This window comes from Neolamprologus brichardi, chromosome 2 (assembly GCF_056152115.1).
Source record: "Neolamprologus brichardi isolate AB-2024 chromosome 2, ASM5615211v1, whole genome shotgun sequence".
Lineage (NCBI taxonomy): Eukaryota > Metazoa > Chordata > Actinopteri > Cichliformes > Cichlidae > Neolamprologus > Neolamprologus brichardi.
The window spans coordinates 17,516,753-17,531,842 of record NC_142105.1 but is presented as its reverse complement, the minus strand read 5'-3'; the positions used below and the strand labels follow the sequence as shown (position 1 = coordinate 17,531,842).

At 38.6% G+C, this 15,090-nt stretch overlaps 2 protein-coding genes across 4 annotated transcripts in view; one reads left to right on the top strand and one right to left on the bottom strand.

Annotated features, from left to right (window-relative positions):
- Window positions 1-15,090, bottom strand: part of il1rapl2 (interleukin 1 receptor accessory protein-like 2) — a 446,246-nt gene that overhangs the window by 118,756 nt on the left and 312,400 nt on the right. The gene's annotated exons all lie outside the window — the stretch shown is intronic.
- Window positions 1,486-2,966, top strand: LOC148106116 (uncharacterized). The gene is made up of 3 exons (XM_087830005.1): window positions 1,486-1,859; window positions 1,945-2,227; window positions 2,319-2,966. The coding sequence occupies exons 1-3, from the start codon at window positions 1,486-1,488 to the stop codon at window positions 2,964-2,966; spliced, it is 1,305 nt and encodes a 434-aa protein (XP_087686131.1).

Below are 15,090 nucleotides of genomic sequence, written 5' to 3'. Positions count from 1 at the left end.
AGCAAGCCAGTAGAGGCAGTGTGATGTTTTGGACAAAGTTCTGTGTGGATGTAAGCTGCAGATCATGTGGGTGCTTTCATAGAAACGGTATTCCATGATAGCTGTAGCCTCCTCCAAGAGGGTAAATGATGCTCCCACAAAGCTGGAATGGTTTAGGAATGGTTTGAAGAGCGCATCAATGAATTTGAAGTGTAGACTTGGTCTCCAAATTCCCCAGATCTCAATCCAGGCGAGCATCTGTGGGTTGTACTGGACAAACAAGTCGGATCCATGGGGCCCCACCTCGCAGTTTGCAGGACTTAAAGGATCTGCTGTTAACATCAACATGGTGCCAAATACCAGAGAGCACCTTCAGCTGTGAAGTCCAAGCCTCGACTGGTCACGACTGTTTTGTCAGCAAAAGAGGGACCAACACAATATTAGCAAGTCTGAGAATCATGTGTTTGAAATAGTAAAGATAATAAATTGCAACCAAAATTCAAACTGTAATCTTCAGATAAACTTTTAATTGAAACTCCTATAAAGACATGGAAAATTATTCCACCTGAAACATTTGCAAGTACATTAGCAAATAAAGCAATTTTAGTGAATCACACAATGAGGGTGATGCAGAAGGATTTGTGGGCAAAGGACTACATTAATATTCAAAGAGAGAGAAGTCACCGGAGGTCAGACTGTCTGGCCAAATCAGATCTGATGCTCACAATCACACAACAACGACAGGAAACACACAGAGATGTGTGCATATCTCCAAAAAGGCAACCCACATACACAGAGCCAGAGCACACATGATGAATTTGTCTGGCTGAAGTGGAAATAACCTTCTCAGAGAGATTCTCCTGTCCTGTTTCCCTTGTTACAAAGATACAAATTACTCTGAGTCAGATTACATACAGCACAAAGGAAATTCAGGTCACTAAAAGGTTACGCTGACATGCTTTATAATAAATTTAGTTCCACTTTTCTTGCCATTACCTCGTCCTTTTCCAACCTTTATGTATCTTTCTCTCTTTTTATGACATCATTTATGAGAACTCTTTTTTGTCTTCTTCTCATTATTATTATGGTCATCAGATGTGCAGTGTGTACACAATGGCACTAATAAAACAAAGCAAGGCATAGTGTTACAGTTTTTTCTGAATGCTTAAACCCTAACTGTGATTCTTATAGCACAATTCCTAAAACTATTAACACTTATAGCAAAACCACTCACTGAGTTTGCAAAACTAAAAGCACAAACACTGCTTTGCACTCAGTTTGCAATTTTGTAACACACACTTTGCAAAACTGTAGGCACAACTCACTGCTTACACTCAATTACCAAATTTCCAACACACTCCTAGCAAAATTATACACATGTATGGCTATCATTAACACTATTTTGCCAACTGTCTGGCACACTTTCACATGTGAAAACTGTTTTAGATAATTAGTCCACTTTGCAATCAGCCTAAGCACTATAAACAGGCCACAGGTAAGCTGTCTATGTGGAGTACAATGGAAGGAGCAGTAAGAGTGAGAAGAGTGAGAATCAGAGGAGGCCGAGGGAGAGGACGTGGAGGTGAAGAAGTTGGAGGAAGAGGACGTGGAGGTGAAGAAGTTGGAGGAAGAGGACGTGGAGGTGAAGAAGCAAGAGGGTTAGAGGAAGTTAGAGGAAGAGGACAAAGAGGAGCAAGAAGAGGACGAGGAGGGGAAAGAGGAAGAGTAAGAAACAGAATAACTGATGACATCAGGGCTACAATAGTGGACCATGTCATCAACCATGGGATGACCCTGAGGGAAGCTGGCCAACGGGTTCAGCCTAAACTGAGCCGCTACACTGTGGCAAGCATCATTAGGACATTTCGAAATGAGAATCGGTAAGTACTTTGTAGCACTGCCATACTCTAATGAGAAACACAACAGTACCATACATGCAAAAATACTGAAATTGTTACTTTACAGAATTGCTAGACGTCCAGATGTTGGGGGCAGAGGCAGAATGTTCACTCCAGAGCAAGAGACCCATATAGTGAACATGGTGATTGCCAATAATGCAATAAGACTGCGCGAAATACAGCAGCGCATACTTGATAATGACACCATCTTTCAAAATATACACAGTGCAAGCATTTCTACACTAAGTCGTGTACTTGCGCGCCACAGAATAAGAATGAAGCAAATTTACAGAGTTCCTTTCGAGAGAAACACAGAACGTGTAAAGCAACTGCGATATGACTATGTGCAGGTAAGCTAGTGTCATTGGTTCTGAATTTGGAAGTGCATACTGTAATGCTATGCATGGGCCTGATGTGTTGCATTTGTTTTGTCTTGTCCAGCGAGTGATGGAACTAGAAGCAGATGCAACGGGACATGAGCTACTTTTTGTAGATGAGGCTGGTTTTAACCTCAGTAAAACCAGGAGACGTGGCAGGAACATAATTGGACACCGTGCCATCATCAATGTCCCAGGACAACGTGGTGGTAACATAACCATGTGTGCAGCTATAAGCCAAAATGGTGTTGTTCACCATCATGCAACCATAGGCCCATACAACACTGCACACATTATTGCATTCCTGGACACCTTGCATGACATGCTCACTGTTCAGAGACCAGAGCAGACCCGATATGTCATCATATGGGACAATGTTAGTTTCCATAGGGCTGCTTTGGTCCGCAACTGGTTTACAGACCACCCATCCTTCATGGCACTCAACCTCCCTCCATACTCTCCATTCTTAAATCCCATCGAGGAGTTCTTCTCTGCCTGGCGCTGGAAAGTGTACGACCGTCATCCTCATCAACAGGTAGCCCTTTTACAGGCAATGGAGGAGGCATGTGGAGATATTGACCAGGCATCATGTCAGGCCTGGATACGGCATTCAAGGAGATATTTTCCCCGGTGCCTTGGACTGGAGGATATCGCATGCGATGTGGACGAAATTTTGTGGCCGGACCCAGAAAGACGACATGATGTAGGCTGATTGTCTTTTTTTCCCCTTTTTTTTGTGAAATTCCTATTTTGTGTTCTGACTTTGTCTTGGTTTTGATGAGTGTGAATAAACACCAATACTTGAAGTTTGGATCCTTGTATGTTTACATGACACTATGACAAAAGTGTGACCTCAAATTGACATCTGTACACAGAGAAAGCAAAAGCCAGATGTGTTTTGTATTCATACCATCAGTGTGCAGTTGGCGCATTGTGTGCTTAGTAGATGATGGCTTGTGTGTACTGTTTGATACGAAAACACCATTTTTACGAAGGTGTGAAGAGTTAATCTAGCTGTGTTCGCTTTTGCAAGAGAACTACAATGTTTTGATAATTGGGTGACAGGTTTTCTTATTTGTGTGTAGAGTTTTGCAAAAATAGCCAATAGTTACAAAAAATGTGCTTAAGCAATCAGAAAAAACTGTAAGCCTTATTAAATACTATCCCTGTTTCTGAGTGCATTGAATGCAAGAGTATAAAGAAGTGAAGGACAGGAAAGAGCTGGTGGAAAGAGAACAGAAGCAGTGATGAAGACACAGAAAAAGCAATAAGTAAGTAGTATGATAGTAAAGAAAAAGGACACAAAATGAGCAACAGGAGAGAAAACTAAGAGATTCATTTTTGCCCTGAGGTTGGAAAAGCAGGGGAAATGTTTCAACGTGCAGAAAAAAGATGGGAAGGAACTGAAAGGACAAAAAAAGGACAACTAACTGATTAAATAAAATGATGTGAATGTCGGATAAAAAGAGAAATGATAAACTGCTGTGAGTTAGAAGCTCTGAAAAGAAGCACTTCAGTCTCCGTCCACTTTTTTATTAATAATTGTTTCTGGGTTTTGGGTAATGAATTTAAAAAAAAACATGGAATGAATGTTTTGGAAGACTTTATGGATTTAATATCAGGCTATTTAGTTTATGAATGCACTTAATGATTCTGACAATAGTCACTACATTCTTAGTAAGAATTATGGTGTGAAGGTGGGTGACTGGCTTGTGCGCTTATGCTGTGACTATAACCCACTGGTGGGCTCTTAAAAAGTACTACATACCATCACTTAGTAATGAAAATATGTTATGTGATACTGTCACTGTATATGGAGACAGTAGCATCACTCTTCTGCTCAAACAAGGCCAGAGATGTGATAGGAAATTACTTATTATAAAAATAATGTTTCCCACTTTTTTTTAAAAGAAACACACACACACACACACACACACACACACACACACACACACACACACATTGATGTAATTTCATTAACATTATCTCTGTTTTAAATAAAGCAGAGAAGTAAGTGACCTGGAGCATCTAAGCGAATGGACTGCAAATAATAAATGCTCTCCATTAGACCTGTCCTTTTTTCTGGTATGTGTGTCAAAGATGTGCAGCACAGAAGGCCCATATGCTCCTCATTTCTTCTTCTTCTTCTGAGGTCAGTGTACACCGGCTGCTATCACAGAGGAGTGGTACTGTAAAGTCAGCAGACAGTTTCAGACATACTTTTTGACCAACTCACTTTGAAGACATATTCCTAAATGTCCTCTCCACTTTTCACTGTGTTCACTTTTCTCTGATGTACAGTGTGCTCATGCATTTACAGGGCGATCTTTCAATATGTTAATATTTAACCTCATTTCAAAGAAATGAGGTTAAATATTAACACATTAACATATTTATTAACATAAAATTCAAGGAAATGTGCTCATTTATTTATTTAAGTTTATGGTTAGCTCATATAAATAGTTAGACCCTCTTCAGTGTAAAAGCTGGCCACCATTTGTTAACCTGGTTTTAGACACCAGATTCAAATCATTAACGTTAGCTACTAAGTTTGTTTTTTTGGAAGCAGAAGTATCGACATGTGGATGAAAGATAAACTAAGTTGTCAGCTACTGCTAGCTAGCTTAGTTAAGCTCATTATTGCTAAGTGACTCATAAACTCATAAAACTCATAAAAGTCTATAATTTTATCCCATAAAGCAGATCACACACGTGCTGCAAGCTGTGTTTTTAGCAGTCCTGGATACCACTTTGTTGAACTTCACCTCCTTTATGGCTGAATCTTGCTAACAAAGTTAGCTAATCTTGGCTCATAACTTTGTCCTGGTGACTGATGAAAACTATGACGAAGTTTATTGGTCAGCAAAATTAACAGGAGCACCAACTTGACTAGCCAAAGTGCTTGCTCATAGAAGGTCTTATGGCTGTTGGGTTTTTGTCTTATTGTAGGGTCTGCCTTACAATATAAAGAACCTTGACGCGACTGTTGTTGTGATTTATGATTCTGTATAAATAAAACTGAAGTGAGTCTTAAAATATTTCATTTGCACTCTTATGCTAATGCTATACAGAAAACAAAACATGTTTAGGCAGACATGTTCATCGCAGAATCACAGAGCAAAATCTCACAGAACAGGATCTACATCAGTTGTAATATGTTGAGCCTACTTGATATAAGACTTGTTTTTAAAAGTAGTTTCAGAGAGCTCTCTGCTTGGTAAACAAATGTTAATTATCATAGATTTTATTTTAGCGCAGATTGCTTTTCTGAGAGAGGAAACAGATGAGATGCCGTTTTCCAAAGCTCACAGATAATAATGCCACGGATAATATTTGTCAAACCAACGGAGGCCAAACAAAGTTTGTTACAGATGTTCTGGAGTGGGTAACCTGGTGTAAACCAATTAGCATAATTGTTCCACTTGTTCCCTCTTCAAATAGGTTTTTTTTATCTCCTTTTTTGCATTTTTCATGTGCTTTTTTCCCTGTTTTGTCCTTTTTGTTGTTTTCCTTCGCCTGCCTCTGTCAGAGGTATCGATGTGTGAGACACAGAAGGGTCTGCATCTTAAGGTGGTCTAATGCAATTAACTTGACCACTGGGTTTTCTTATGTGTGTTTGTGAGAGAGGGAAAGGCAGACACTCGGAGACAAAGTTAACATCCACGGTGTTTTGTATCCTTTTTCCAAGGAACTGTGTGTGTAGGTAAAGAACATGTGTTTTTGCCTTCCTTCAGCAACAGTGGACAAATTAATCTTGTACGTGCAACTATATGTGTATACTTGATAGAGCTCCTCACTCCCTTATTTTCCAGACCAGTGGTTGAATCATGTTGAATCTTGTTTCAAGTGGAAAAAAACAAAGGATATTAAATCACTAAAGCCAAATGCACACATGCATTATTATGATAAGCTTGTACACACCAAAAGCAGCGTATAAAAAAATGTCTCCAAAAGATACATTTAAGTCTAATATCTGATTTAAATCACTACAAAAATAGAACAAAAATAGAAATCACAAGTCAAAGTAAGTTTTTTCGGCTGAAATTAACTAATAAACTAATAACTAACTAAACAACATCAGGTTGACTTCTTACTGTTCGCAGGGCAAGGAGAGTGCAAGAGAAATATTATACCTAGTGATATAAACTGAAACGTGATCAAAAAACAGATTGAGAGTATACAGACAAACCTACTCACTTGTCTCTTTGGGATGTTTGCAGTATGTTCACCTATCACAGGAAAGTTCCAGCAACAAATAAGCAGGTTAGCTGGCTAGCTCATGGTGCAGTATTTCAGTCATCAGTCAACATCTTTCAGATGGATTTGGAGAAAACTGACAATCTGTTATTCCTCTTTAATGAATTCTACTGACTGAAGGAATCCTCTGGCTTTTCTTTTCTAAACATTGCGTTGATGTTGTTGCATGAAAACTGTTCTGTCATAAAACACCATCTGTGTAGCTAAGCTAACAGATCTTAATGATTAAAGTGATACCATTTGATGCGAAAAACTATTATTTAACATGAAGTAAACATCAACTATGACAGTTGGTATTTTGATAGTTAATAGGGTAACATCAACCTCAAAAGACTAACCTGAAAAAGACCATAAAAGTAACAAAAAACCCAACCAAATATCAGTTGGTTTTACTTTTGGCTGCTTCCTTGGCACAAGGGGGCACTACAGCAGGTAGTCCACCAATGTTTGTTTGGGATTTAACTTACCAAGCACATGTGTCAGCCACCACACCACTGGAGCCTGAGATGTAAATAATTATCTACATGGTTTTATTTTTTAAAAGAAAATAGACAAAAAAATATTTTTAATACGGTCCTGAAAAACAGTACTGAAAAAACAAGTTTGTTGAAGCCTGCTAGGATTTTTTTTACAATTTTATCATTAAGCTGTTTTTATGTAATAAAAGACTCTGTGATTTTGGTATTGCTAGCATAAATTAGCATCATTATGGAATTAATATTGTAGGTAGTTTGAGGACAGTTTTTAAACACATTGTCATTAATTACTACACAAATAAGACACTGTGTGTGTGTCTTTTCAACAAGGATTTTTCAGTTATAATAATATTTTTAAAGAGTGAACAAGAGTAAATCATATTTTATACAGTTTGTGTAAAAAACCCACAGCTGCTCTGCATGTACTGAAGATGTGGGCTGTAACCCTGGCAACAGATGCAATACCCACAACTGAATGATTATGTTTTATAATAAAGCAATTGTCTAGGTAATATAAACCTACTGTGAAGAAAAACAGGTACATTTAAGCATAACCACTGCTCTGCTTTTTATAAAAACATATGAATTTGATGTAACATAGGGCAAAAATCTTGTTTACTTTTTTCAAACTAAGAAAGTCTTCCAAAAAAAAACAATTCTGTCTAGCACATTCATTAAAATGGCCAATATTTGGATAGAAGTCATTTACCCCAGTAAAGCAGAAGGCACAGCGGGACAGACACATAAGTCAATGTAAGGAGCAGGCTGTAGCTGCATGTTCCAGATATTAAAGTGAGATGGTGTGCAGGAGCTCTGTTGTTCTTATGAACTAACTTGGTCTGATGCATGCACCATCATCTTTAGTCCAACACTCTCTAATTGTCACCACATACGAAACCTTCCCACCACTGTGCAGTTTAGATGCTTGAAACAACAATTAAACACAGAAAAGGACAATTACGTACCAACATACAGCGTTTCCAGTCAGCACACACATCACAAACACCAGAAGTGTTTGATGTGCGTATTTTTGCTGAGCGACCTTCAATTATTTGCTGGATGCAAAAACCACTTCATTAAAAACTGAACCCTTCATTAAGAGGCAGTGGTTACGTTTTGTAGCTGACTCATTCCACATGTTTGATTTTTAAAAATTACTCGTCTGTACCCATCAAACTTCATTACAGTGTACATCATTTCAGAATTTGTTTTCTCTAAAACTCAACTTTAACCGCCTTCGCACCTTCAGTGTGAATTTTCACACAGCCCTATTACCATTTTGCAATAATCACGATGACATTTCCTGTGGAAAACATTCAATAGCTCTGTTTTCAACTTGTTAATTACACTAAAACAAATAGTTTTTCTAGTATCCACATGTCTGATATCTCCTAGTTAGATATTAGTGTTCTGATTTCCTCATGTTGTGTAACTGCTGAAATTACCGCTCATCATGATATGTTTCTAAAACAAGACTTGGAATTAAATTAAAGGTATGTTAAATAAATTGTTTTTATAAAATGATCTGTTAAATCCCACAGAGTCATTTTTTTATTGTGGAGAGTAGTTTCATTTACAGTAAGCAAGGCTCAGTCATCCACATCACTGGCTGGAGAGGAAAGCCAAAGGCACCTTGATGTAAGGACATTTTGACAAATACAACTTTGCCCGGAGCCTAAATACTGTTAACTGGTTACAGTGAACAGGAGATGGAGGCTCAAATTGGCTTCATCTATCTTTTTTAATATTACAGCAAACAAGCCGTGAGCTCTAACTTTTAAATAATGAATTCCCCCTCAAAATCAGCCCAAAAGAACGGTGGAATGACGTGTTCTTATGCCTTTTCCTTGTATCTATTGCAGCCTGTCTCTACTTCAATTTCGCCTTCTGTCTTTGGAGAACACAGTCAATTTCACAATGAATTAGAAGGTGAGTATCTAACTAGGTCACGAGCCTGTTCGCCACACAGAGGAAAACAGACATGCATGCAAGAACAAAACGTTCACACAGTACATGTGTGTTATATGTGTAAGAGTAATAGATGTGCACAGAGTGGGTTTAACAGAAAAGAGACTTTTAAAAGCATTCTCTGTCTCTGTGGGTGTGTGAGTGTGTGTGGAAGAGAAAAACTGGGATGCAGGGGAAATAATTTTGCGTTAGTCTTGACATTATTCCACTGAGGTTCCAAATATTTTTGCGCCACAATAAATTACCTCTCTGTCTCTGACTCTTTGTTTCTCTCGCTGCTTCTGTCCTGCTCTCACACACACATAAGACGCACCTCAATGGAGAAATCTTCTGCAGTTAAATTTAGCCTGAATGCTGTGTACTTTGCTAACACACATTTTACTTTGCCTCTGAAATATGGATGAGTTTTTTTCTTGAAAAATCACTATGCATGGGAAGAGCGTGAGGAAAAGCCGAAAACAGTGAAAGGGCGGCTTAAAAATGCAGAAGTTGTTTATTTGAGCAAATGTTAACAGATTAGCTCAGAGCATGAAACAAAAAGAAAAGATGGGTTACAGAAATGCTACGGCCGGCACAATCAAATAATAAGAAACATTGTGACAGGCTGACCACAGTGTACCCCACCTCTCGTCCTGTGGCAGCTGGGATAGGAACCAGCCCGACAACACGGGATCAAAGTAAGTGTTGTGACATAAAGCGATGCTACATCATCAACACTAAACTCAAACAAAATATTAGAGTCTGGGGTTTTCTTTTATGACGCCAATGAACGAGGAAAGATCAATAGGCCAGTTTACCCTGTCCAGAAAAGAGTTATCAGGGCCCTGAGGAAGGCGCTCAAGGGAGGCCTGGTTCCTGGGCCTTAGCCCGTTGGGCCCAGCTGGGCACAGACCAAAGAGGAGTCATAGGCCCTCACTCCTGTGGGATCACCACCTGCAGGGGGTGTTGATTTGTGAGGTGTAGAGATACAGACTAGATATAGTCGGGCTTGCCTCAGTGAGCTCTGGAACGACGAGAGTCATTTCTTTGGAAGACTTTCTTAGTTTCATTTTCTGGACTGTGTTCCAAAAAGGAGACACCCTCGGTGAGACACAGTGGGCAGGCTGGTTTCTTATCTCTGCGTGGGCAGCTGCCAAAGTTACCCGACCCCACATAAGAGGTAAAAAATTGATAGATGGTGATTTTTGTTTTTGTTTGGTTTTTGACCTTACACTGCACATACTTTAAGTAAATCATTAGAACTATATGTGGTCAGTCACCACAGCAATATTAATATGTCTTCACTTCTTTCTTTAATTTGACATCATGTAATACTAATGTGATTGTGGTGCTGTCAGCAAAATCCTATAATCTCTGTAATGGCAGTGTTCATTTCAAATCAGCAATGTGTAAATATTAAAGAAACACAACGCTGGTAATTATGTGATGGGAAATAGTTGTGATCTGTCACATATCTGATAATGTTTCCCTTGATTTGATTTTATTGCCAATTTCAGAGCAGGTGTCCACATTTATTGATTTTCTCTCCGTATCACACACATGAAAATAGAGCACAGGCTGCATCAGATATACTACTTTTCTTTGTTTGTGCTCACTCACAGGCCAGAACACACACACACACACACACACACACACACACACATGCGCACACACACACACACACACACACACACACACACACACACGCGCACACACACACACACACACACACAGCTAGCAGATTGCCCTTGAAGGCAGCTCAGGGCTGTTGGAGCTCTTCACCGTGGGACTCGACAGATACAAAAACAAATTAGAGAGTTCAGCCTGCTATAGCTTTGCCTCTGTCTGCCTGCAGAAACATCCTTTCAAAAATGTGTTTCACTTCCTCCAAGAATCACTCACTTTGTCATTTCAGCAACTAACAAAACATCCTTTGGATGATCATGTAGAGCGATTGAGTTGTAAACAGCTTTATGTCAGATGGTGCTCTAGATTGTGCGTAGTTGTGCTTTGAACTAAACGCCAACATCAGAATACTTAAATGCTCGAAATAAAGATAAAAATCCCAACAGAACAGAGGGCACAGCATGGCCAAGCTGTCACTCTACTTACTTAAATCCATTATGTCTTTATAACGAAAGTATAGTTTTGGCTGCATTTTACATCTTTATTAATACATGTTTTTATTTTAGACATCACAGTGTGCTCTATTACACATTTATCCTGTGGTTTTACATCAAAGATGCTAATTTCAAGCTATTGAGTCTATTTTCTTGTTACAATTTGCTGCAATGACTGCATTGATCAGACAGTTGGTCATTACTGTTATTATGTTTTGTTGCTCTTTCCCTCTTCTTGTAATTCACTTTCTCCTTGTTATTTATCTCTCCTCTCTCTGAATGCTCCATTGACCCTGAATTATCTCTGATGTGACCTGGTCAGATTTGTTCTACCCAGCAGACTGTGGATTTGCTTCATCTGTTTCTCTGTGGGTACATATTTCCTTAAGTATTTGTGTGTGTGCAGGGTCCTTAGACAACAATTGTAATGCTATATGACTCTGGACTCTGTGATATGTAGACAGACACACACATACACACACATGCACAATACTTTAGGAACACAGAACTAAAGGAACTAAAAACACACCTTCATCCTCAGCCCCAAAGTGTAACCAGAGGCTACTGACATACAGCACACAGCTTCAGTATGTGCAGCAGATAGCACATGCATGCAGTCATTAGTAATGCTATTCAGCTAACTGCCTGTGATGCCTGTTGTATTTAGGCAGGGTAAGAATATGCTTTGTATAAGCCACAATACATCTGCAGAAAATGCATATTAAGTAATGTATTTACACCAACTGTGCAAACTTTGCCGTTCAGCTGCTTGGATAGACCATATTAACAGCTTTTTTTTCACATATAGTTGTACACAAAATATGCTCTGCTATAGCATACCTGTTCTTCTTCCAACAATTATGATTATTATCCGGCACTTAAAGAAGAAGTGAAACTCTTAAGATGAAGAATCTCCCTCTGAAAGGGTGTCACAGACGCAGAGAGGCAATGTTTGCATTTGGATTTTTTTTCTCTCCTCAACTGCGGGCGCTGCTCATGTCAGAGCAGCGGTATATTCTGATATATTTCTCATGCTCACAGACAGTATTTCTTCATAATTGGGCCCTGCTTATGTAAGAAAAGTCTTATTTATATAGCCCACTGTCACAAAACCTAGAGTTCCTCAAAGGGCTTTATGTCTGTACACCATGCTGCACTTTCTGTTCATGGACAGTTTCTTTCTGCCTCCTCACCCACAATTTTACATTCACTTCTTAACATCCAAATATCCACTTGTATAATAAACTGAAATATAAACATTAGTTGAGTTGATTTGAAGAAAACCGACCTACTCTTCTAATCATCTCCATGCAAAAAGCATTATTTCAAAGATCTTCCATCCAGCAATAACACTGTCCCCTGTTATTTCAATTTAATTCAATTTATCTCAGTTTTATTTATAATCTGTAAATTGCAAGGATGACCCTACAATAATACAGACAGAGTAAAACCCAACAACTTTGAGCAAGCACTTGGAAACAGTGGGAACAAAATACTCATTTTTAACAGGAAGAAACCTCTGACCGAACCAGGTTTAGGGGAGGGGCCACCATCGGCTTTGACTGGTTGGGGGTGATGAGTTGCGGTAGATAAACTGGGAAAACAATATGAATGTTTACAAATGTCATTTCTAGGAACCTGGATTGACAAGCAAGTAGTTGGTAACTGCTATAATGCAAAGTAATCCCAAATGTTACAGTCTGGAAAAATATTCCAGTTTCCAATAAGAGAATCACATCTTTAACACAAGACATTCTCTTCCTTTATAAAATATACACTTTTCTTAGAGACAGCAATTAATCACAGTTTTTTAAATATTTAAATGAGAGCAGTAACAGAAAGGCGCTTTAAACGACTTGCTGAGAGTGTGACATTTAAAATGTTTCTTCTTATTGCATTTTTTTCCTCGGTGTATTTCCAATACCTGGATTCAACATCGAAGGGAAAAGTCGATCTGCCGGCTCTACCCGACTCTTTACTTTAATCTCAATTTCATGTGGAAAGGATGATGAGAAACCCTGTTGCCAAGAGACACAGACCCACCTACAGGATCAAGGACAGAGATGTTTAGATGAGGCCCGGGCACACATCAGCACACGTCTGAACATTAATGTAAGTGTCCACTGCAGATGCTGATTTCCAAGAATCCTCAAAAACCAGATCATTACAGTGTTGTTGAATGCTGCTTCTCAAATGTTGAATTTTCATTACATAATACAAGATACAGTATGAATTTTAGTGCACAAACTTGCAGTAGGTCATGAGCATCGGCTTGGAAAGGCCAGAAATGTGTCCTTAAGCCCTGGAGGCAGTGAGAAATAGTCATAGATATAAGCAGATGAATAAAATGAAATAAGTGTCAAAGAGTTACTCTAACCTCCTAAACGGGGCAAGATAAATTGGCCTGATAGCAGTTGGCATGTGCAGCATGCAGCTGACACATATATAAACCCACAAAGCTTCATGCTCACATTGCATCACTGAGTTTGTCTCTATCCCCATACGTTAGTCTGCCTCCCTGCTCATTTAGGTAACTTATCTGATGCAGGCAAAAATAAAACCAAACAGCTGGTAAAATCTAAACAGCATGCAGCCTTAGCTAGCATGAAACGTAATAAGGAAAAATTCTTTATGAACAATTAGAGTCTTCCAGCAGGACCTGTCATATTTCTTATGAGAAATGTCACAGTTAATAATAATGTACCTCACTATGTGCTTTCAGAATAATGAAATGACATGTTTTGCATATTTTTACACGAGCTGTAGCCTCATCCTCTTTCAGGAAACTGTGTTAAATTAGTGACACAAAACAGTGAGGAAACCGAGCCTGTTGCAGAGAAGAAAACAAAGTCTGTTGTATAAATGTGTAAACCAGGAATGTCCAACTCTTTTTATCGTGGGCCACATACAGCCCATTTTGACCTTTATTGGCCCAGAGCAGTGAAACTACATGATGTTACTTACAGCAAACGTTCTGGTAATTTTTTTTGTTTTGCTCCTGTAGACTCACTGTTATTTGATTGTTTATATATTAGCTAATTAACTAAATCTCACCATTTATATTTTAAAAAAAATCCCTTGCAACAGTGGTAGGTCTCAATTTTCCTTTACACGTCGTTCATTCTAACTAAACTTTAATCAAGCTGGAATTCACTCTGATATTCTTCAGAAATTGTGTTACCAATAGAGATGGCACGATACCACTTTTTTATGTCCGATACCGATACCGATACCGATATCATAAATTTGGACATCTTCCGATACCGATATGAATCCGATATAGTGTTTTTTAATCAATAAAACTGTTTTTTTTTTTATATCTTGCTGCTTTTTGTATAAGTTAATACTCAAATTAAAAAAAACAAAACAAAACAAAAACACTAAAGTTATTCTGTTATATCTGTATGCAAAAAATACACTGCACCCAAAATATTTCATAGTTCAGCAACACTGATCAATCTAATAAACTTAAACCTACTCCATCCTCCCTATTCTGGTATTTTAAAGAGTAAGCAACCTAACCAATAGGGCTCTACAACTCCCAGCAAAAAAAAAAAAAAAAAAAAAATAGGGAACCCCCCACCCTCCACCTCATGATGCTTAATCAACGTAATCAACTTTAATTTGATGCAGTGTGGAAAAAAATGCACAGAAATCAATTATTTTTCAACAATAATTAAATAGAGTCAACATCTTTCTTCAACAGAACTGCAGACTGCACAGATGGTACCTTCCCAAAGGAAAACGTACTGTAGCTTACTAGGGTATATTAGACTTAATAGTTCCTATATACAGTAATGGCCTTCTATATATTTTACATCAGATTAAAACTTGGGTGTAAGTAGCAGCAGGAGATGGAGGGAGAGAGAGAGACAGTCGCTCCATATATCGGTTGTTAAGCTTAACGCTGGAATGCTTTACAAACATTCAGAGATGAACTTACACACTTGCTTTACTTCTCTCTGGGAAAACTTCCTCGGAGATGAAATGCCGGTTTGGTAGCGAGGCTACAAATACACACAGCCGCTCTATCACG